This window comes from Lepidochelys kempii, chromosome 4 (assembly GCF_965140285.1).
Source record: "Lepidochelys kempii isolate rLepKem1 chromosome 4, rLepKem1.hap1, whole genome shotgun sequence".
Classification (NCBI taxonomy): Eukaryota; Metazoa; Chordata; order Testudines; family Cheloniidae; genus Lepidochelys; species Lepidochelys kempii.
The window spans coordinates 26,053,022-26,077,862 of NC_136383.1; the positions used below are offsets into that span (position 1 = coordinate 26,053,022).

The following is a 24,841-nucleotide window of genomic DNA, read 5'->3' on the forward strand; positions in this document are numbered from 1 at the left end:
TATTGTTACTTAGTGTGAACCTGTGGCAAAGGGCCAAATTCAGACCCTGTTCAATTCCACTTAAAGTTAAATGAGGGATGAATTTGGCTCAAGGAAACATTCCCCAAATGGGAATGGGGACAGACTCGATTCATAAACTTTTCTCTCACCAGTAAGAGTATATACCGTTAAAAATGTCCTAGGCTACATACTTGCATTTATAAATAATTACAAATGAGAAGAAAGAGTTGATGTCAGCTTGGCAGGTGAAATCACAACTGCATTTTAGAAAACGCATGTAAAATTTGATCAGATCACATTTTGGTCAGCTCTGTGGCCCAAATTCTGCTCTGATTCACCTGTACAATACCATCGCTTTCAATAGCATTGCATGGAGTGTAAACCAGCACAGCATTTGGCTCTATATTTTATTATTCATTCATTGTCTGTTGGTGATATTGTAGAATATCAGTTGAGTTCCAGGCATTTTAAGAACTGGTGCCCAAATTCTGTCCTGATGCAAAAAAAATCACCTGCACATGTAGCCCTGTGATTTTTGTTTGCTAAGGGATATAGCAGTATTCCAAGAAACCGTTATAAAATTGCAACGCTGAAAAGCTGGATGGTTTGAGATATTAACAATAGATTATATGGGGGGTTTTATTTTCAGACCAAGGCAAAATAATTGGAAGTTGCTAGCATCTGATAGCCATTTGGTGGCCTGAAATTATTAGATAGCTCATAGATTCATAGGGTTGAAGGCAAGAGAGACCATTATGATCAGCTAGTCTAACCATGTATACAACACAGGCCATAATGTGTCACCCAGTAATTCCTGCATCAAGCCCAGTGTATTAGTTTCAGAACTGCTTCTGGTGGACAAGTTTCCATATAACAACAAAAGAGCTATCATACTTGACACTAATGGCAAATATTAAATTGTAAATTCTTCAGGCAGGAATCATGTCTTTATATGAGTGTACGTTACACAGCACACATGGGCCCCAATTTTTACTGAGGACTTTCAGTACTAGCCCAATACAAATAAATAAATAATAGCATTAATTATTAATAATCTTTGCTAGTCTCTCCACTGATGTCCCCAGGGCTGAATGAACAAAGAGACTGAACTATTCTCCCATCCTCAGAGGTGGTCTAGGTTTTTCAGATAAGGGTTGAGACACTGTGGCAGAACCATACAAAGGAAACTTGCTTGAGTGCTACTCTTGCTGTACCTGCACAATGAATGAATATGTTGAGTACAATCTTCAGGTCTTTATAGGTATTTATACACTGCAATAAAAGATCCCACGGTAAGGCCATGGACCTTCAGGGTTGTGTTGGAACCCGTGAGGTGGGTGAGCATCTCAGAGCCCGGGTTCCAGCCCACGCCTGAATGTCTACACTGCAATTTTTAGCCCTGCAGCCCAAGCAATGTGAGCCAGAGTCAGCTGGCCCAGGCTCTGGGACTCAGTGACACAGGTTTTCTATCATAATATAGACATACCCTCACAGTTTGGCAATAAATTAATGTAACTTTTAATAATTTAATCCCATATCAGAATTGCACTAGAAAGTCTTATGATAACTTTAATACTTCAATTTTGCTTTGTAACCATAGGATCTTATTCTTTGGTCCTTACCTCTCAATAATATAAAGGAGACCCTGCATAATACAATTAACTCCCTTGTTTAGCATTATGTAAAACTCCCATTCTGCTGTGTTAAAGTAGAGCACAAGCCTAGTAAAAAAGGGTGGAGATAGGGTAAAAATAGGTGTTACTAATTTACCAATTTATTTGTAGGCATAAGTGGGGTGGTGGGAGTGGTACAGTGGTTCACTGAACTCAGGTAAGTTAGGCTGCCTCAGAATTAGGCAGCTCGCTTGTTTCCTCATGGAATGAGAGGCATTAAACTTGCCCTACTCTAAGAAAGCACACCCGAATTCTGAAGTGCCACACTTTTTTAAAACAACCTCTCTCTTTGTCAGATGTGTAAATACTATCATTTTCATTTAAAAAGCTGAGGCTGGTTTTGTGGCCTTTATGGAAATTTAGCTCTAAGTGAGTAATTGTGAAGCTATAAGCCCTAAAATGTTTTTCCTCTTAAAATTCCTCAACATGAGCAAAGGGAAAAGGAGACCGTGTCAAGAACTGGGAAGTAGCTCCCTTTTCTGTGGACACATGGAAAATCCTGTTGAGGGGAATTGCTGCAATACTGCAGCATGGACCTGATCCAAAGCCCACTGAAGTCAATGAGCCATATGGCTTCTTACGTAGCTGCAGCTGCACATCTAGAGACTGGAAGAAAGCTGCTTGAGACAGTCGTCCAAGTGGAAGCATTTTAGATTGGGGCACCTTTCACTGCAAAACCCAAATATGGCTATCAGAAAACACCTTCTGTTCTTACAAAGAGTCAGAGAGTAACCCCAAGAGAGTGTTTCACTCAGGTCAGATACAAAACCTATGCAATAGAATTAGTCTCTAGGATAGTTTTAAAAATGAAGAAGCCAGATTAAAGAATTAGGGAAATATACTTAAATGACAAATCATGCTGAGTTATAATTAATGAAGTTAAGGAGTTAAAAACCAGGCAAGCGAATACATGTTTTTATTTATTTATATTTTTGCAAGCATATGTGAGCTATAGCCTTGGCCCAGACAGTACTGTTTTGCTACTTCAGTGTTGGGATTTCTAAAAACTATCCTTGTGTACTTGATGACCCCATTAGAAGCCTCACAAGACGTTTGGAGGCAGAAATAGCTATTTCAGCACAGGAGATTTTGGGATCTAGAGTTTAGCGTGGTTTGGAAGGATCACACAATCGTGCAGCTCGTCTTTTAAGTATTTCTGCTCTCAAGGTCCTGATCATGCTTCCATTGAAGTCAATGGCAAAACTCTTACTGATTTCAGTGGGACATGAATGACCTCAAGAAATTCAATTTATGCTACTCTTTAGAGATATGAAGATACAGATCCATAGACAGAACTAACAGAGAAGTCGGTGTTTTCCTCTCCCCAGATTTTAGATTGTGGAGTCAGGTTCTGATCACAATTAAATGGATATAAATCCAGAATAATGTCATTGGCGTCAATGGAGTTATTCGAGATTTACACTGGTGTAACTAAGGTCAAAATCTGACCTTCCCCTTTTAAAATACTAAGATTGAAATCCATTGTAGAAGCCATTCTGTACCCAGGCATTTTAAGTGAAAAAAATATATAATTTGCATGCTGAGGCCCAGATCTTCATTTGAGAGTGCACAGCACAGTGTTGGGCAGAGGGTGCTTTCCAAATCCTAGGACAACAATGTGCTAATTAGAGCAGCCTGAAAGCTGCTGTAAATTATCCCATCTGCCAGTGGCCTCAGGGGACCATTACAGTAGCTGGGGATTGCTGGGACTCTGGTCAACACCAGCCACGTCCCCTTTACTACTGGACGCTGCAGCCAGAGGGCAGGAGTCACTATGTTGACTCTACACCACTGGGTGATCCTCCTGTGGCCAACTATGGTCCCTTTAGAACTGCGATGTGCAGGGGGTGTGGCTTAAAGCAGCCATAGCACAAGAGAGAATCTGACTTTGTGGCTTCAGCTGTGTAGATATTCCAAAGTAAATGCTACCAGCATGCAACCATGTAAATATTAATAATGTCCATACGACCCTTTATCTCGGCAATAGAAAATTCAGTACATGACGTATAATTTTTCTTTTTGGTCTGAAGGCAAACTCTCAGTTTATATCTTTGTAATTTTACTGTTGCTATGGATACCTTTATATTCTGCTGGTGCAAAAGTTTTAATAGCCTTGGACATAATTAATAATTCAGGTCAGTGCATTTTTCTTAAAGTCTTAGACATTTTTCTTTTCATTTAATGACAAGTGTAAGTATTGAAGTGTATTGCTCTTGTCTGTGAAAAGCAGTTAGCCCAATTAATCATTGTGTTGAATAAATCTGGTAATAAAGAGGAAAGAAAAGTTTGATTTGGTTTGTTTACACTCTGTTTGCCCTTTTTATTTCACAGAATCAAGCAAAGAGCAGTTTGCCTACACAAACATTGCTGAAGAGATTGTAAAACTATTCAAGAAACAAATAGAACATGACAAAAAAGAGATGATTTTTGAAGTTTTGGCTCCTCTGGCAGAAAATGGTGAGAAGTTGATCATCTTTTATTGCCATACAGTAATTTTCATTTTTTGCTTATTTGTACACCAGCTTTTCAAAAATAGCCAACTTGTCAGTAATTATTTCATACTTTACCTTGCTCAGCAATTTAACCTTTTCTGTGGAAGTCATATTAATTGAGCCATCTGATAGCAACTGGAGATGAAGAGTAATGTGAATATTGCCTAGCAGCCTAAGCATACAACTGGGTGTCACCAATTCCTGGGACATGGTCCCACCTCTATCATCAACTCCTTCTGTGTCTTTCTTGCCTCAGTTTCTCTGTATTTCAAACTGGAATATTAATACCAACTTTTGTATGTTACAGGGCTTTATGAGGATTATTAGGTTTGTGAAATGATTTAAATATAAATTTTTTCCTATAGTGGATTTATAAGTATTTCAATGTATAATTACATTTGTTCGAATATAGTATTATTGTCATACTTATTTTAATTATTTGATAAAATTATAAAGATCATGATCTAGTTACTACTAAGTAACTATTTAAATTGTGGCACTTTTTCAGGGTGTTACCCTCTTTACTTTACTCTTGGCCCTCTGCTTTAAACACCATCTTTTGGTTCAGAAGATTTGGATGAGACTTCTTTGGGAGCTTGTTATTGTCACCCCTTCGGTTAGCTGAAAGGATTTTCCTAAGCAACATAAGAGACTCCATTTCCCCTCAAGGGCTACATGACCTTCTTTCATAGTTGTGTAATCCTTGAGGAATGAAAGAACAGGGCTGATAACCAAACAGCTCTCCTAGATCATTACAACACAAGCAGGTGATTTCTTTTTCTTTTTCTTTTTTTTTTTAAACAACTGATATTTTGGTCATATTTATTATGAAAATTTTCTTGTATAAGGATATTTAAATTGTACAGCCAAAGATCAGGGCAGTCCATGAGATATAAAGTCTGGAAATGGCAGTATAATAGTTTAATCATAGAAAGCATAAAAAGGTAGGGCTGCAAAAGACCTTTGAGAGGTTATCTAGTCCAGTCCCCTGTGCTAAGGCAGGACCAAGTGTATCTAGACTGTCACTGGCAGGTGTTTGTTTAACCTGTGCTTAAAACCTACAATGATGGATTCCACAACCTCCTGGGAAGGCTATTACAGTGTTTAACTATCCACATAGTTAGAAAGTTTTTCCTAAAATCTAACCTAAATCTTCCTTGCCGCAGATTAGGCCCAGTATTTCTTGTCCTACCTCCAGTGAACATGGAGTATAATTAATCACCAACGTCTTTATTACAGCTATTAACACATTTGAAGACTTATCAGTTCCCCCCCCTTAGTCTTCTTTTATCAAGACTATCAGTTTTTTTAACCTTTCCTCATAGGTCAGATTTTTGAACTTTTTATCATTTTTGTTTCTCTCCTCTGCAATTTCTTCAGTTTGTCCACATCTTTCCTGAAGTGTGGCGCCTAGAACTGGACACAGTACGCCAGCTGATGCCTCACCAGTGCCGAGTAGAATGAAACAATTATCTCCCATGCCTTAATACACCCCAGAATGATATTAGCCTTTTTAGTAACTGAATCACATTATTCATTCATATTTACTTTGTGATCCACTATCACTCTCTTATCCTTTTCAGCAGTACTGCTGCCTAGTTATTCCCCATTTTGTAGTTGTGCATTTGATAGTTTCTTCCTAAGCGTATGTGTTGCACTTGTCTTTATTGAATTGCATCTTGTTGAATTTGTCAAGGCCATTTTGAATTCTAATGCTGTCTTCTTACAAAGTTCTTACAACCTCTCCCAGTTTGAAATCATCTGCAGATTTTATAAGCATGCTTTTACTCCATTATCCACATCATTAATGGAAATATTGAATAGTACCAGATCCAAAACAGACCCCTTTGGGACCTCAGTAGTATGTCCCCCCAATTTGACAGCAAACCATCCATAACTACTCCTTGAATATGGTCTTTCAACCAGTTTTGAACCCACTTTATAGTAATTTAATCTAGATCACATTTCCCTAGTTTGCTTGTGAGAATGGCACGTGGGACTGTGTCAAAAACTTTACTGTACTCCAGATATATCAAATCTACAGCTCCCCCCCATACCCCATCCAGTAGGCCAGTAACCCTATTGAAGAAAATTGGGTTGGTTTGACAAGAATTGTTCTGTATAAATCCAGATTGGCTATTATTTATTAGCACCTATTATCCTCTAGGTGCTTACAAATTGATTGCTTAGTAATTTGTTCCAGTATCTTTTCAGGTATCAAAATTAAGCTGACTAGGCTATAATTCCTGGAGTCGTCTTTTTTTTCTTTTTAAAGATGGGTACGGTGTTTGCCCTTCTCCACTCCCCCGGGATCTCACCCATCCTCCAGCAGTTCTAAAAGAGAATCGCTAACAAACAGTTCTGAGATTGCTTCAGCCAGTTCCTTAAGTTCCCTTGGGTGCATTTCATCAGCCGTGCTGACTTGAATACTTATCTAAATATTCTTTAACTTGTTGTTTTCCTATTTTGGCTTGTGTTCTTTCCCCCTTGTAGTTAATATTCCTTATGTTAATACATTCGTCTCAGGAGACTGGAGTTCAAATTCTGTTTTGGTTGTAAATACAAAAGAGTTGTTCAGGATCAGCTTACTCCCTTCTGAACGTGCCTGCATCCCTAGGAAAATTCAGCACAGTTTGTATGATTTAACATCTGTGCTTGAGTGGAGCCTAGGGATGAGGTATCAGGTGGAGTAGGTGAGGACCGAGCTGTGAGGCAGATCTGTGTTCGGAGGATCACTCAGTACCTGCCCACTGCATGCATAGCTCTAGCCAGTGCTACTATTCATGAGTGACAAATGTATGCCCCCACACACTTCTTGTTTAGAAAGGAAAAAAATCTTGAGAGAATCTTGTGCTCTTTCCCATGTTTGGGGACAACTTCTTTCCCAGATTACACCCTGTGCCACCCTGTTTACTAGTGGGTTTCACAGGATGTAAATCAAAGCAAAATGTGGGTCTTTATTTTCCAAACATTAAGAAATGTGCATTTTTGCCAGAGACTGTCTTTTTTGTTACAAGCAATGGTTGAAATTTTTTTTTCCCTTTTTCAGTCTGACAGCAGAATTTGGTCTGCTGTTTTCATAAATGATACTTGTAATGCAGATACTTTAGTTTTTGTTCAAAGGCTGTGTTTTGCAGTCACAGTAAGACAGAGCAGGCTCTGTGCTGTTGAAAATAACATCCCTTCGTGCATGTTAGGAGGTAGTGTGCTAAGCATTTATGCCCCTCACTGTTAATTCAAGACACACTGATGTCTGTCACAACAGTGAGTCTGCCATCCTTGTATTGCTTAGCCGCATCTAAATGTGGTGGTGGGTAGTATGTCAGCGAGCTGAAACATTTAAATTAAGTACTTGCACAGTCAATCCATTTATTGAAAGGACCTGTGCAGTGGTTTCCAATTCTAATCACAACACACCTGCAACCTAGTATTCTGTATCCACGGAAACACCCTACTTTTTAAAGTAGCTCAGTACAAAAGTACCAATTTAAAACACTCCCAGCTGAACATTCCTGGGCCTGTCACATAAAGTTCACGCAAAGGTCAGTAGCTCCGCCAGAAACATTGAATTTTCACTCATGTAGCAAAACCTAGTGACTAAAGTAGAAGCATTACCTGGGGAGAGTCAGACCACTGATTCTTCAAGATAGGTGAAGCTGGCAGCTCCAGTCACCACCCCATGCCACAGTCCATTTCCAAATCTTATGAAAAGCAACCTCCAAAATCCCCAGAGCTTTAAAAAGACCTAAAACAATGGGCCAAGGTCATCACTGGTGTAACTCGTGATCTCAATTATTTATTTATTAATGTTCAGACTTTCCCATGGCACCAATGACTATTTTCCGAGCACCACAAAAACACTAACTGAAATATCCTCACAACACCTGTGAGACAGGAAAGTACTTGTTACCCCTGTTTTACCCATGGGAATGGAGAGTGACTGACTTCCCTGAGGTCACATTAGGAAGACTTGTAGAGCTAGGAGCAGACCCCAGATCCCACTTCAATGCCTTAACAAGATCATCCTTCCTCTCCCTTAAGCCTCATTGATTTCAATAAGAGAGCAGAATTCAGCCTAGTAATTTCTGCAAAAAGAACAGGCATACTTGTGGCACCTTGGAGGCTAACAAATTTATTGGAGCATAAACTTTTGAAGGATTCTGCGTGGACTCCTCCTGAAGGTCGAAACAACAGATTAGACTTCTATGTAGATTGCTTCCGGCGACGTGCACGGGCTGAAATTGTGGAAAATCAGCATCACTTGCCCCATAACCTCAGCCGTGCTGAACACAACACCATCAACAGCCTCAGCCGATGAAGTGAGCTGTAGCTCACAAAAGCTGATGCTCAAATAAATTTGTTAGTCTCTAAGGTGCCACAAGTCCTCCTTTTCTTTTTGAGGAACAACTCTGACATCATAATCAAAAAGGCTGACAAAGGAGGTGCTGTCATCATCGTGAATAAGTTGGAATATGAACAAGAGGCTGCTATGCAGCTCTCTAACTCCATATTCTACAGGCCATTAAGCTCTGATCCCACTGATGGTTTCCAAAAGAAACTACACTATCTGCTCAAGAAACTCCCTGAAAAAGCACAGGAACAGATCTGTGCAGACACATGCCTAGAACCCCAACCAGGGGTATTCTATCTGCTACCCAAGATCCATAAACCTGGAAAACCTGGACACCCCATCATCTCAGGCATTGGCACCCTGATAGCAGGATTGTCCGGCTATACGGACTCTCTCCTCAGGCCCTACGCTACCAGCACTTCCAGCTATCTTTGAGACACCACTGACTTCCTGAGGAAACTACAATCCATCGGTGATCTTCCTGAAAACACCATCCTGGCCACTCTGGATGTAGAAGCCCTCTACACCAACATTCCACACAAAGATGGACTACAGGCTGTCAGAAACAGTATCCCCAATAATGTCACAGCAAACCTGGTGGCTGACCTTTGTGACTTTGTCCTCACCCACAATTATTTCACATTTGAGGACAATGTATACCTTCAAATCAGCGGCACTGCTATCGGTACCCGCATGGCCCCAGAGTAATGTGAACATTTTTATGGCTGACTTAGAACAACACTTCCTTAGCTCTCGTCCCCCAATGCCCCTACTCTACTTGCGCTACATTGATGAAATCTTCATCATCTGGACCCATGGAAAAGAAGCCCTTGAGGAATTCCACCATGATTTCAACAATTTTCATCCCACCATCAACTTCAGCCTAGACCAATCCACACAAGCGGTCCATTTCCTGGACACTACCATGCTAATAAGCGATGGTCACATAAACACCACCCTATAACGGAAACCTACTGACCACTATACTTACCTACATGCCTCCAGCTTCTATTCAGGCCACACCACACGATCCACTGTCTACAGCCAAGCTCTAAGATACAACCGCCTTTGCTCCAATCCCTCAGACAGAGACAAAGACCTACAAGATCTCTATTAAGCATTCTTAAAACTACAATACCCACCTGCTGAAGTGAAAAAACAGAGTGACAGAGCCAGAAGAGTACCCAGAAGTCACCTACTACAGGACAGGCCCAACAAAGAAAATAACAGAACGCCACTAGCTGTCACCTTCAGCCCCCAAATAAAACCTCTCCAGCGCATCATCAAAGATTTACAACCAATCCTGAAAAATGATCCCTCACTCTCACAGATCTTGGGAGACAGACCAGTCCTCGCTTCCAGACAGCCCCCCAACCTGAAGCAAATACTCTCCAGCAACCACACAACAAAAACACTTACCTAGGAACCTATCCTTGCAACAAAGCCTGATGCCAACTCTGTCCACATATTTATTCAAGTGACACCATCATAGGACCTAATCACATTAGCCACGCCATCAGGGGATCGTTTACCTGCACATCTATCAATGTGATCTATGCCATCATGTGCCAGCAGTGCCCCTCTTCCATGTATATTGGCCAAACCGGACAGTATCTACACAAAAGAATAAATGGACACAAATCTGACATCAGGAATCATAACATTCAAAAACGGGTAGGAGAACACTTCAACCTCTCTGGCCACTCAGTAAAAGATTTAAGGGTGGCAATTTTGCAACAGAAAAGCTTCAAAAACAGACTCCAACGAGAAACTGCTGAGGTTGAAGTAATATGCAAACTAGATACCATTAACTTGGGTTTGAATTGAGACTGGGAGTGGCTGGGTCATTACACATATTGAATCTATTTCCCTAAGTTAAGTATCCTCACTCACCTTCTTGTCAACTATCTAAATGGGCCATCTTGATTATCACGACAAAAGTTTTTTTGCTCCTGCTGATAATAGCTCATCTTAACCTCTTACACTTTGTATGGAAACTTCAAACGTCTCTGTATGTGTGTGTTATATATCTTCTTACTATATGTTCCATTCTATGTATCTGATGAAGTGGGCTGTAGCCCACGAAAGCTTAAGCTCTAATAAATTTGTTAGTCTCTAAGGTGCCACAAGTACTCCTGTTCTTTTTGCGGATACAGACTAACACGGCTGATACTCAAACTAGTAATTTCTGATTATCCATGAGCAAGGAACAAAACTCCCTCCCAATTCAACAACCGGAAGTTGGCCTTGGCCCTGCTCTTGCTGCAGTCAAATACCCTTAGATGTAATAGGCAAAATCCTGGCTCCACCAAAGTCAATGAGAGTTTTGCCATTGACTACAGTGGAGCCAGGATTTCACCCTGTGATATTATATATACACGCACGCACCTACCTCCCATTAAAGTCAGTGGGGTTTCTGCATTGAAAGACAAGAACAGAGCCTCACGTTTTGTTCTGAAATTTTAGCACTGAAACTTGCTGTCCAAGGCCCATGGGAAGCCTAATGCAGCATAACCTGTGTGATTCTGCCCCCTGAGGTGGGAGGTCAGCATGCAAGGATCCTCCACAGGGGATTCATACCCTTGAAAATCATGGTGTACAGTTCCAAGGGGGCTCCAGGGCCAATGTGGTGAGAAGATTTGAGGGCAAGCCAGAGCAACAGCAGAGCTGGTGGATCTGTGACTACATAGATCTGCTGAGCCAAGTATACTTGCTGTTAGGGGGTGAAGGCAGTCACAGCAGCTTGAGCACTGCAGCCCTGAGTCTGGAGAAGTAGCTCGGTGGGATTCCTTCTTCTGCAGACATCCCCGCACACAGCCTTGGATTCTGACACAGAGACAGAAGCAAGCAAATTCCAAAGTAAGAGGTTTAACCACAGCTCACTCTGTTGTGCCTGGCTATGGGAAGGGATCTCAGTACATTTTAATAATTATTATTTATTATTTTTATTGCAATAGCATTTAGGAGCCCCAGTCATAGATCAGAATCCGACCGTGCGAGGGGCTGCCCCAAAGAGCTTACTTACACTCATATATGGAGTACTGCATACAGTGTAAGATGGGACCTGAGGAGAGTGCAATGAGCAGGACTTCCAGCTTCCTCACTTTTCCTGGATGACGCTCAGAAAGCTACAGTTTAGTGAGTCTCTTCCCTTCCTTGTTAGTCAGGACGTCTTCAGAATTTTAAAATATCTTCCAAGCTCTTTTCATAAAGAGAGATTATGCCTTGGACTCTGCACCCAAACAAGGGAGTAAGAACTCCCCTTACACTCCTACATGGTCTGCTCAGACCTTGTGTCTGGGCGCATAGGAGTGAGCTGCATGCCTACTTACTCCCCACCCATGGAGAAGGTGTACAGGAAGCAGGTGAAATTAGCTAGCCAGCACTGCTGAGCTGACCTGGGGGTATTGGCTAGTGGCAAACTACTGCCCCGTGGAGTGCAAGGAGAAACATGGGGCATAGCTGTAATTCAGGTGTCTCCAAGTCACAAAGCCTACTGATGCAATGTAGACACCACCCTTTACTTAGAACTGTGCCTAAAAGCCACAAATCTAGCCTTTACATAGTAAATGCTTGGGGTCAGGGACAGACTGCAGTGTTATCTAGTGTCTGGCACAACAGCCTGGCCTTTGGGTGTAACTCTGAACATAAATATTAACTAATCATAGAAGAGAATAGTAGACGATGGCTAGAGAAAGATATGATGATGCCTTGCAGAGCTTGCGAGCATCCCTTGAAAATACAGTTGGTGGACCACATCGAACCAAATAGATCTTTTAGTGTGTGTCCGCAAGTTATTTACATTGTGTTGATCTGATTGTCTTATTTATCATTCAATATTTGTCTGTGGTTGGTATGAAATGCAGGGGGCATCTGCCACTGCTTTTCAAGTGTTTTTCACATCTCCAGATGAATTCAGTCTTTTTTAAAGCACTTTATATTTTTCTTTCTTACAAATTATCATGTTATTGAGAATACGGGCAGCAACATTATTATCTACCTATAAGGCAGAGCAGAAAATGCTTTTGGACACTGGGATCCCAGCTCTGCTCTCAGTTACATGAGTGCCACTAATTTGGCATCTGTAGAGTCTTTCTGATGTAACAAACAGAATTTGGCCCTGGCAATTAACATAACTTGAAACAAGAAAATAAATCTATAGTGTTTAGTCCTTTCAAGATCAGATTATTTTTACTGTGGCTGAGGCAGATGCTAAAGTAGATGACAGATGAAAGTCTGCTCCCCTTACTCCATATTTACGCAATATAGCGTGTGTGTGTGTGAGAGAGTGAGAGAGAGACAGACACCGTACTTCTATCATGCTCATGACTATTGTATTTGTGATATTTTTTAGATATCATTAAACTGCAGCTGGTTGAAGCGGGCCTGGTTGAGTGTCTACTTGAGATTGTCCAGAAGACTGTAGACAGTGACAAAGAGGATGACATAGCTGAGCTTAAAACAGCCTCTGATCTTATGGTTTTACTACTACTCGGAGGTGAGTACAGTATCTTTGTATATTTTGCAAAGCAGAAGAGGGTACCTATGTCACATTTTACCGTTTAATTTTACTTTTAATCTATAAAACACATTTTAAAAATTATTTTAAGGACTTGCTAGCTAGTTATTCAGTGGGCTAGATTTTGCACTCTTACACCACTGTAAATCTAGAGTAATTCTAGTGAAGTCAGTAGAGTTACACAGATATAACAGAGGGAAGAATTTGAACTAACATTTCTTTTGCGTGTTGATTTTCTACACTTTTTGCCTCAAGATGAATCCATGCAAAAGTTATTTGAAGGAGGAAAAGGCAGCGTCTTCCAAAGGGTGCTTTCATGGATTCCTTCCAATAACCATCAGCTACAGCTTGCAGGAGCACTGGCTATTGCAAATTTTGCAAGAAATGGTAAGAATATGCTATCACAGCTTATGTTTGCCTTTTTGTACCCTTTCAATGTGCTGTTTCTACATAGCTATGAATCAAGCCTGTGTTGTGGTGGGATTTTTTAATTTGGTTTAGGATAGCATCGGTAGTTTTGAACACCTTTGCAGGATTTCTGAAAGATGTTAACCCTGCTTTTAGAATTCTGTTTTTTCAACATTGAAGATTCAAACACATTACTAAAGAATCATTATCACTTTTTTAGGAATTTTTCAACTCTAGTAAATCCTACCTCAATCAGCACTTTTCAAATATATATTTGTATTACGCTATTGGAGTTTTCAATTTTTACCTTCTTCTCTATTTCCCATTCCTTTATTGTAAATGCGTAATTGTTCCTGTAATTGAAGTTGACAATGGTGGTCAGATGCTACACTTTACCTGAACTGTAAAATTTGGAAGAGGGGGAAATTACACTTTCGTAGTGAGAAGCTCTTGTACGCATTTAAGATTGATTGTGAGCATACAAGTGACTCATCTTATCTTGTGCAGATGGAAACTGCATCCATATGGTGGATAATGGGATAGTTCAAAAGCTGATGGATCTACTAGACAGACATGTGGAAGATGGAAATGTAACTGTGCAGCATGCAGCATTGAGTGCACTCAGAAACCTGGCTATTCCTGGTAAGGCTTACGTCGCACTGCTAATCTCTCAGGGTGAATTCTGGCTCCCACTGCAAAGCCCAGGGGAAACAATGTGCGGGATGGCATTGTCCCCATCCAACCTGGAGGCAGGCTAGGGAGCATCTGTGCAGCTAGGCCACAGCCACTTCTTCATCTTTTGGGAGGGTTTGGTGGCCAGGTCACAGACCCACTGCCTATGTTTCTGCCACTGTTGTCCCGCAATACATCCACCCTGCGCTCCCACGGAGAGAGCTGCTGTGCTGCCTGGCTCTGCAATATGCAGGAGGAGGCTGTGGAGACCTCAATGTCACTTCCCTTTGCTCTGCAACTGTTCTGCATCATTTTGGGCTCTCTCTGGCTTATGGGGGATCCTACCTAGGATTTCCATCGTAGCAGAGAGAGCTGTTCACTTCTCTGATATACCATATCTTGCTGTAATTTCTCAGAGCTTGCGTTAGAGAAGGCCTATCAGGACATTTGATCCATTAGGATTAGTTAACGTTTGTAATAGTCTTTGAAGGTAGTGGGCCAGCCAAGTCCTAAATACTCTCATTTTTAATCATTTGTATCAATTTTTGATCGCCTGAACATAAAAATTCACATAAAAGCCTAAGGAAATATATAATGAGTATATATAAAACCTATACTTTCCAATGACCTGAGCCAAAAATCATTCTTTTTGATCAGTTTACTCTTTTTACTGCATACATTTAATTTTGAAAAATATTAACTTCCCGAGACTGAACATTAATACCTACTAAATTCGCATACCTTTAAAAATGCTAGAGATCCATCTCCTGCTTACCTTATCCAGTCGAGTCGTCCCACTGACTTCAGTGGGCCAGCCTCCCATGAATATGTGCAGGATTGGTCTCAAACCAATATATAGAACCTTGGGAACCAAGGAATATCTGCCACAGCAGGGTACTTCCTGTTAAGTATTATTTAGAATATGAACTAATGTATCACTTTCATTAAGCATAGTATGGGGCAAACCCTGCCCCCTCCTCACCACTTGTGGAGAGCCTCATGGAGGTGGAATCAGTGTAGTCTCACCACATGGGATGAGACAGGATTTAGGAGGCTGCATAAGGAATGCTCACTCCCTGCAGGATATCCCACACTGCTCTTTGCACAGTGTACTGCGGCAGGGCAAGAGGTTCCCCCCACTAACCTGATCCTTCAGTACACAGCGTCTATTCCAAACCTTTAGGGTGGAATTGTCTCTCCAGAAGGTCTCTAACTCCTGCTCTCATAGTTATTGTCCATGTAGAGGACTCTGGCATTCAGCTGAGATAGTCAGGCTGAGCACTGGAAATTAGATTTATGCATAAGAACAAAACATTCAAATTCACATTGTGTCTAGGTAACCATAAAATAATGTATATAAAGTGTGTGTGTGCGTGCATGTGTGCGCGTGCATGTGTGCTCACAATGTACACATTAGTATGCTATTTTTTGGTGTGCATAGAAAAGCTGCTCCTGGACTGTCTTGGAAATGACAGTCTCCAACTTTAAATGTATCATCAAAAATGATTTGTGAGATAATTTCTGTTCTTTATTTGTGTAGTTGTAAATAAGGCTAAGATGCTATCAGCTGGCGTTGCAGAAGCAGTACTTAAATTTCTCAGATCGGAGATGCCCCCGGTTCAATTCAAGCTGCTGGGAACGTTAAGAATGTTAATAGATGCACAAGGTAAAAATAAGCAGTTCTTCATGTTCTATGATTCTCTCTCTGGTATAATCTGTTAAGGCTCTTCTAGAAGAAAAATAGTTCTTTTTTTACTTAAGTGTTAGCACAATGAGAGAAACTTGATGGTAACACCCATTGTTTCATGTTCTCTATGTATATAAATCTCCCCACTGTATTTTCCACTGAATGCATCTGATGAAGTGAGCTGTAGCTCACGAAAGCTTATGCTCAAATAAATTTGTTAGTCTCTAAGGTGCCACAAGTCCTCCTTTTCTTTTTATGAGCTGATTTAAAAATTCTGGATTGACTACCATGGACAATCGGAACACGTTTCAGACACTTACTTACTTTTCTATTTCAGCATTCTTCTAAACTGGCACATTATGAATATATCTAACTGCAGGTGTTTTGACCTCATGTTGTGCTACTCAGTTCCCACTTTTCTGTACCTTCTCTGTATCTAGCACTCTTGAATGGGCTGATCCATTTAATAATTGATAAATTGCCATTTCAAACTGGATAAATGTCATGTAATTTGCAGCTATCACGTAGTGGCTAGAACTATCAAATAAAGTGGCAAACCACAGAAGGCTATAGAGAGTCTCTGTGACTCTTTGGTGTTTTCTTTAAATTCCAAGCATCTTTTTAAATTGCTATATCAAATAGCTTCCACCAACCCTCCACCACAGTTTCTGAATACTAGCCCTTGTAAAATTCACAAGGGTTTGTAAGTACAGTAGATGTCTGGTTTCCATTGTTGAATATTTACATCCTTTTACCCAATAGCAATGGATGATATAGAGGTATATTTATGAGTATACCACAGCAAATCTGTAACTAAAGTATAGGACAGCCTTACTAAACTGTACAATGGTAAACTACAATTCTGCCCTGAGTGTGGACTTGCTGATTTGCTCCTCGCTGCAGCACAGATTGGCAAGCTCTGGAAATCAGGTCATTAAGAGGGACATCAAACTACTTTGTGAGTCAATGTGAGGGACATCAAACTACTTTGTGACAGTGCTACATCACCTCTGCACCCAACCGTGGTACTCAGCACCATCCTGAGACAGGACAAGGGCACATAATGTGCTTCCCCATCTCTCTTCTAGCTGGCTCCTGCTCCCACTGATGCTGTTGGGGGACCAGGTTGTCCACTGTTCCCCAGGCCTTGTTAAAGGCTGCCATCTAGTTTCTTCACTCCTGCAGAGATGAACAGAACATGGAAGCCATTAGACCAATGCCACCTTCCCTTCAGAGGCAGCCCCACTTCCTCTGTACTTGTGTGTCCTGAGAACAGCCATCGAGGTGACAGCAGTGAAGGTAAAGATGGCTATCATGTTCTGTGCTGAGGGGAGATAGGACAGCTGCCAGTTCTGTTGCTCCTTTTTTTCCTTCCAGTGAGGGAGGGGCACGGCCCTATCATCTTCAGAACAGAGCCAGTGGTACCCACCTTTATTTTCACTTGTTCCCCTCAAAGGAGTGATGCAGGACTCTACATACTGAGAATATCAAATAGGAGAGGAGAGGCTATATTATCTTTGTATTTGGCATTTGTTTCAACACTACTGGAATACTGTGTCCAGTTCTAGTGTCCATGTTTCAAGAAGAATGTTGAAAAATTGGAGTGGGTGCAGAGAAGAGCCACAAGAATGATTAAGGGATGGGAAAACATGCCTTAGAGAGAGAGAGATTCAAGGAGCTCAATCTATTTAACTTGGCAGTGAAAAGGTTAAAGGGTGACTTGATCACAGTCTGTAAGTGGAACAGAAATCTGGTGATAGAGGATTCTTCATTCCCGTAGACAACAAGATCTAATGGCTGGAATTTGAAGCTATGCAGCTTCAGACTGGAAATAAAGGTGCATATTTTTAACAGTGAGGGAAGTTAGCTGTTGGAACAACTTACCGATGATTGTGGTGTATTCGCCGTCACTGGAAATTTTTAAATCAAGATTGGATGTTTTTCTCAAGAGATCTGCTCTAGTTCAGTCACAGCTATTGGATTTGAAGAAAGAATTAATTCAGGAAAGTCCTAGGGCCTGTTTAATGCAGGAGGTCAGCTAAATGATCACAATGGTCCTTCTGGCCTTAAAAATCCATAGATCTATGAATTGGCTTACTGGGAATGTGTCACCTTTTTTGTCTCTAGTATTCAATAATCCATAAACTGCAATGGTCAAAATATTTTAAATTTTAAAGTTTCATCCAGGAAAAAAGAAAAAAAAAATGTACCAGGAAAATATGTTGTGAAATTTTTTATGCAATTCACTCCCATCCCGATTTTTTACCAGTTTTACTCACTGATGCAAACTGGGACTTTCCCTCTATTAGCACAGAGTAACAAGATTCTTATTTACAATTTTTCTTCCTCTTAGAAACTTTCATGCATATATTTCTGACACATGCTGAAAAATGACAACCTTGTTTTATTTTGGCTTGTATCATATGTAGCAGAAGCTGCTGAACAGCTGGGAAAGAATGTGAAATTGGTTGAACGATTGGTGGAATGGTGTGAAGCCAAGGATCATGCAGGTGTGATGGGGGAGTCAAACAGACTGCTTTCTGCACTTATACGACATAGCAAATCAAAAGTAAGTTACTGGTGAAAAAATTCAGTTCATGTGGAGAGTCTTTAAAAGAAAGTCATGCCATGCTCTATTTTCAGTTTAGAATACAGGCCTTGACCCCCTGCAATGAGATCTGCGTGAATGGAATCTCTGCCTATGGTGAGCCCCTGTTACATCAAGGAGAGTCCAACCAAGCAAATTAGCTTGCAGAATTATGGCCATATTTTGTAATGGGACTGGATGTCTCAGAAGATTGACAAATGGAGATTGACGGCCTCCGGGTCATCTATATGAATCCCATTCGGACCCATGTTGATTTAAAAGTCCCCTTCTGATGAGTGTTTGAAATAAGCCAGTGGCTTGTCTCCAGTTTCTATTGGACAGGCATTAAGCAGCTTTGTTGATATTCTCAGAAGAAAGGCCAAAGATTGATTGGACATGGAGACTTACCTGTCATCTCCTAGAAATGATCCATCTAGTTACGATTGAGCCATGTTGGTGGGAAAGAGTGACAAGGAAATTGTATGACTAATTCCTGTGCTGTACCTCTAGCGTGTAAGAATACGGGACTTCTGGCCCCAGGGAGCCAGTCAATCAGACATTAGCACCAAGTTGAATATAAATGCCAATTATTTGATTAAAAAACTATTTGTTTCATAAATAGGAAGCCTGTTAAAGGGACACTGTCTAGGTTAGTAGGCCCAAATTTTGACCTACATATATTTATACTGTAACTTATAAATGCCAGTGGGGTAAATTTTGCTCTGAATTACACTAGTGTAAATCCATTCATGATCAATGACTTTACTCCAGATTTGCACCTGCATAAAAGGGATAAGAGAATCTTGGCCCGTTTTTTATAAAAAGTGTTTCGGTGCTATTCTTTCAGTTTCAAGCTTTCAATGAGTTGTTCAGTTACAAACATTTTCTTACAAAGGTATCCTTGCGTATACTGTATAAAGATAATACTAGCTGTCTGTCAATGCACCTCTAGTCACTCCTCACCATGTTAGCTACACTATACAGAGTTTATACAAAATACATGAAAGACCAGAACCTACAGTCCTTGCTTAGCTGTGTAGTCATATTGGACCAAAGAAAGCTCTGGGATTAGCAGGTGTGACCCCTGTTGCCAGGGACGGCTCCAGGCACCAGCGAAGGAAGCAGGTGCCCAGGGCGGCCAATAGAAAGGGGCGGCACGTCCTTCATTCCCTCTCTTCCTCTTCGGCAGCAGCTCAATTGGAATTTTCTTCTTCTTTTTTTTTTTTTTCTTCCCCTCCACCGCTTGGGGTGGCAAAAAAGCTGGAGCCGGCCCTGCCTGTTGCAACCACTGAGAATCGTTCCTCCTTTTGCCAGGCCTATATTTTACCCATTGATTCAATGTGGTTCCTTGTATAAGTATGCACTGCAGGATCAAGCCTGATATTGGGAAATGCTATTTGAGAAATATGTTCACAAGTTAAGAATGACCTGATTCACGAATGGCACTGCAAAGCAGAAACAGGTGCGTGCTGTGGGCCTGATCCTGCATGATGCTGAGATTACTCAGCTCCCATTTAAGTCAGTGGGATCTGTGGGTAGTTACCCCTTTACATGGTCAGTTCTTATGCAAGGGGTATTCTCATATTTCTCCTGCCCCTCATATGGTTTGTATTCAGCCTCTAAAATTAGTCAGTATTAATTTTTTCCCAGAATTCTGAATACCTTTTTTTCTCACAGTCCGCAAGTCACGTGCATTTGGTGAATTCTGCTGCTATTTTAAGAAACCATGGGAGCAGAGATGTGAGTTTTTACCAGTCTGGGTCAGAGTGACTGCATTCAAAAATGTAAAGCAAAGATACTAACACTGGCATGGAACAGCTAATGTTTGTAATAAACACAGAATTTAGCAAAAATCACTCAGTGCAGAAGAATCTCTGAGCTTTTAGAGGCTCAAAGACTGCCCTTCAACACAGTGGAAAAATGAGTTCACTCTTTTAATTTTATACTTGCACTGCCCTCTAGGTTTGGATGTTGGCATAGCTGCATGGCTCTTTACTGTACTTTCACTAATATTTTAAATTCATGCACCTACAAAAGATAAGGTGACATTTTCAAAAGTGCCTCAGTGATTTAGATGTTTAGGCCACACTGACTTTCAAAGAGACTTAGGCCCCTGAGTTACTTTTGAAAATGGGACTTGGGCTCCAAGCTACTTAGGCCCTTCTGTAGAAAATTGTAGCGAGAGGTTCTTTGTTTCAATTCCCAGTGACTGCAGCAGAAGCTGAAGGCACTCAGAGCTTTGCAGGAGGTCCTCAGCACTTAGTAGAGAGGAGTCTAATTAGAAGGGACTTGTTGCAAGTAAAAGAAAAATAAGTTTTTACATATGTATGTGCATTAGGTAATTCAACATTAAGTGAAGAGCTTTTTGGCTGTGAATTTCTTAGGCAGTAAGCTCAGAGCCTAACCTAGTCCCAAGTGTTTCCATTCAGTTGTTGTGTTAAGAAATGTGAAGCTTCAGCATGATTAGCTGAAGACATTTCGAGGTTCCAGGCTCATGCTTGCATTTTTTGTTTCTTTGCGCACAAAATCTGATTGCAATAATCTGTGCAAGTGCTGGAACATAAATCATTCTAAGCCCATGGCTCAGTTTGTGGCCTTTGGTTTGTCGCTGCAGGTAGAAAGGGGAGCACTGAAGGATATATTTTATTGCATGTCCTTGTCATTGCATTTCACTTTAATCATCTTACTCAAAGGACTGAAGTAACAAATCAAATTTTCATTTAAAAGGCAGGCCACCTTTTCAAACTTCGGTGCTTAAGATGCACCTGCGAGACACAAATGCATTTGCCTCTGCAAGTACCGTGCAGCACACACAGTTACCTGATTTTGGGGCATGTATTTTGCAGCTGCGACTTACACTCAGACGTGAGAATAACTGACACACAATGTAGTATCTCCTTTAAACAGCTTCTTTCCTCCCCTTACTCTCATTTGTAACAACATCGCAGAAGCTTGAAAATAAATTGATTGACAGGAGAAGCACTTAACAGTGTGAGGTTTGTAAGTCCTATGAAAAAGACTAGTTAAAAAAAATAACGAAAAATAAATAGATAAAGAACTCAGAGGCCTTCATCTATCATTTTATTACAAATACAAGTAAAATTTTGGACCTAAAAACATTGACAGAGTCCTTTAAATGTCTATGATAACTACTCCAAGAGCATTTAATCCAGTTAAGATTTTTGTTTCCTAGGTCTTGGGCAACAGGAAAAGTACTGTAATTCTGGTTTTAGAACAAAAAGTAATACATCGGTATTCTGTAACTTATGGTCTCATATTTATTACCAGTTTTGAGAGAACACTATTCACTTCCTGCCTACGTACTTTGTTTTTCACATTTTGCATTATTAAATAAATTGGAATACAGAACAACCTCCCTTCTCTAAAGGTCTTTGGGGTCATCCCCCAAGGACAAGAGGCATTTTGGATGATGGGGGATTGAAAACCAAGATTACAAAAGAGTCGTTCTGGGTCTCCATACCCAGAGCATAGCAAAAGGATGCTGGGTTTCAACACTACAGGATAATGAGAAGAAAGCTAGTTGTCTTTGCAGATTGGCTGATTTTAAATGGGGCTCAGGGTTAGCTGGAGGGCAGTCCCTTTTAGAGCAAATTGGTCTGCAAAACACAACAGCAATGTCATCCAGTATAACCTGGAAGAGGGGTGGGGAACAGACTTAACCAAATATTGCTTAATTCTAACTTTTGGTTAACCCAACAATTACATATTATAACACACATCTGGTTAAATTATGTATAAATACATATACCAGTGGCTCTCAACCTTTCCAGACTACTGTACCCCTTTCAGGAGTCGGATTTGTCTTGCATACCCCCAAGTTTCACCTCACTTAAAAACAACTTGCTTACAAAATCAGGCATAAAAATACAAAAGTGGCACAGGACAGTATTACTGAAAAATTGCTCACTTTCTCATTTTAACCATATAAAATAAATCAACTGGAATATAAATATTTCAGTGTGTAGTATATAGAGCAGTGTAAGCAAGTCGTCTGTATGAAATTTTAGTTTGTACTGACTTCACTAGTGCTTTTTATGTAGCCTGTTTTAAAACTAGGTAAATATCTAGATGAGTTGATGTACCCCTTGGAAGACCTCTGTGTACCCCTCGTTGAGAATCACTGGCCTGTGTGTGTGTGTATTACGTAACTGTACTTACAGCATACATCACAGCTAAATTATTCAATTCTGTTAATGTATAATGCAAACTTTTTTTCAGTCCTGTTATTTTTATTTATTTTAGGATGTAATTAGGACCATTGTTCAGAGCGGTGGCATCAAGCATTTAGCTACCATGGCAACTAGTGAACACGTAATAATGCAAAACGAAGCTCTTGTCGCTTTGGCACTAATAGCAGCGTTAGAATTAGGTGAGTATCCTGATGGTTAGCTCTTCTTATTTTCCCTTTAGTCTGTGCTCAAGAGAGGCTCAGGGCTGGAAAATCCAAGCAGAAGTGAGTTTCTTTGGTAGAGTTATATGGGATCCTGCAGAAATTTACCAGTTTGACACGATATTTGCTGTCATGAGCATGGGAATCTATGTTAACATATCCACATACAGGCAAAAATGGGGTTGCACAGATCAAGTTTGCCTTGCAGAATCTATATTACAGGAGGTGATGTGTGAACAAGAAAGGCCCAAGAATGACTTTCAGATCCTAGATAGAGTTAGCAATGACTTAATAGTTATAATGTAAAAAGATGATTTTTCTAACAATGCTGTGGAGACTCAGAGATGATAAGCATGGAACCCCAGGATGTCATATTTATAATTACATTTCAGACTGGAGACACTATCAACTATGTGATTTAAAAAAATTGTTCTAGCCTAGTCAGGAAGCTAATTAAGAAAAAGGTTTTTAATGGGACCTGGTTCTGGCTACACTTGAATGTAGACATCCTAAACCAGTTTAGTGAGATCTGCTAAGATAAGACATCGACTAGCTGCTGATGCAGTCATGGGGAAGCTAGTAAAATGGTGGGTACTGCTCAGATAATGGCTGTTACTGGTTTTGTTAAATTTCTTAGCTATAAAAATCATGTATTTTTAAATTCCATGTCCTGTGTTGCTAACACCTTAAAGTTTGCTAAAGTTGAAAGAATTTTAAAAAATGGATTTTCCCTTCCACCATTTATCCTGCTTACTTGCTCTTTGTACTTCCCTCATCTTGGACAATAGAATTAGATGATTCAACATTACTTACTTTTGCGGTCAGTTTAATTTCTTGTTCTCATGTACTAGCAGAATGCTGTTGTGTTCTCCTTCCAAAACACCGCAAAGAAGCATTAGATATAAAAATAAATTTATCACATTGAAAGAGAAAATATTTTTATTCATTTTGGTCTTTTACTCCCTACCCATTTGTCTTCAAACAATTACATTTTGGGCCTAACCTAAGTTGACGGTGTCCCAATAAAACTTCGCCCAAATCATATACTCCTTAGTCAAGGCCTGATCCTACTAAGCATTGAGCACTCTCCAAAGGTGCTGAGCGCCCTCCGTTCCTTTTGATTTCAAAGATCACACCCTCAGTTTTTATTCCCTTTTAAGTCTGGAAAGCATTTAGTCAATGTGAGTTTTGACTGAGGAAGGCTAACAGGAGTTGGCTTCTCAGTATTTAGAATGCAGAGTGGATTTGCCATCAGGATTTTAGTTAAAATATGAAACTATTTCACAAGGACTTAACATTGTAACATTTATATATATATATATAAATAAAAAAAATGAAACATATATCAGGCAACTCTTAAAGACTTCACAGCACCACTTTTACAGTGCAGGAGAAAAATATTTCAGTACATGGCCAAACACTGTGCATCAAAAATGACTTGATATTCTTGGATTTACAACTTTCACTTATTTGTATTGCAGTCATTGCTGAGAAGGATCTTGAAAATGCTAAACTAGTCCAGATTCTACACAGACTGCTCTCAGATGAGAGGAGTGCTCCAGAAATCAAATACAACTCCATGGTGTTGATCTGTGCTCTTATGGGATCTGGTGAGTATTTACAAGGTGCTGTTTTATTCTGCTCCTTGCTCCCCCCCCCCTTTAAAAACTAAACTTATTTTTCAGCTTGGACGTTAGGCCTCTACTAGATACACTGGGCCTAATTCTCCACTCACACTGGTTGTACATGGACATAACTCCACTGACTATGGTGAAGTCCCTCCTAATTTATAGTGTTGAGAGAGAAGGAAATCAGCTCTACCATGTGTACAGAAGGCTGTATAACAACTCAGTGCTGGATAATATTAGAGTATTTGCATCAGTTTAGCTAAATTGATTTAAATGGGTGCAACTTGTGTGTGTAAACAAGGCATCAGTCTTTTTACTGTAGTGGTTACTGATGATGACTGCTATATTACTGCAAGGTTCCAGGGGTGGTGGGTGATCTTTAGAGCAATATGCACAAGGCAGGATATAGAGGG

General features: G+C 40.3%; 1 protein-coding gene across 8 annotated transcripts in view; it reads left to right on the top strand.

The window, feature by feature from the left end:
• Positions 1-24,841, top strand: part of RAP1GDS1 (Rap1 GTPase-GDP dissociation stimulator 1) — a 160,713-nt gene that overhangs the window by 125,766 nt on the left and 10,106 nt on the right. For all 8 annotated transcript variants that reach the window (XM_073340755.2, XM_078852442.1, XM_078852441.1 and 5 more), the window contains 8 exons: positions 4,005-4,130; positions 12,871-13,014; positions 13,291-13,422; positions 13,951-14,085; positions 15,656-15,781; positions 18,232-18,371; positions 22,653-22,779; positions 24,282-24,410. In XM_073340755.2, coding sequence (XP_073196856.1) covers positions 4,005-4,130; positions 12,871-13,014; positions 13,291-13,422; positions 13,951-14,085; positions 15,656-15,781; positions 18,232-18,371; positions 22,653-22,779; positions 24,282-24,410 — 1,059 coding nt within the window. The remainder of the gene's footprint in view (positions 1-4,004; positions 4,131-12,870; positions 13,015-13,290; positions 13,423-13,950; positions 14,086-15,655; positions 15,782-18,231; positions 18,372-22,652; positions 22,780-24,281; positions 24,411-24,841) is intronic.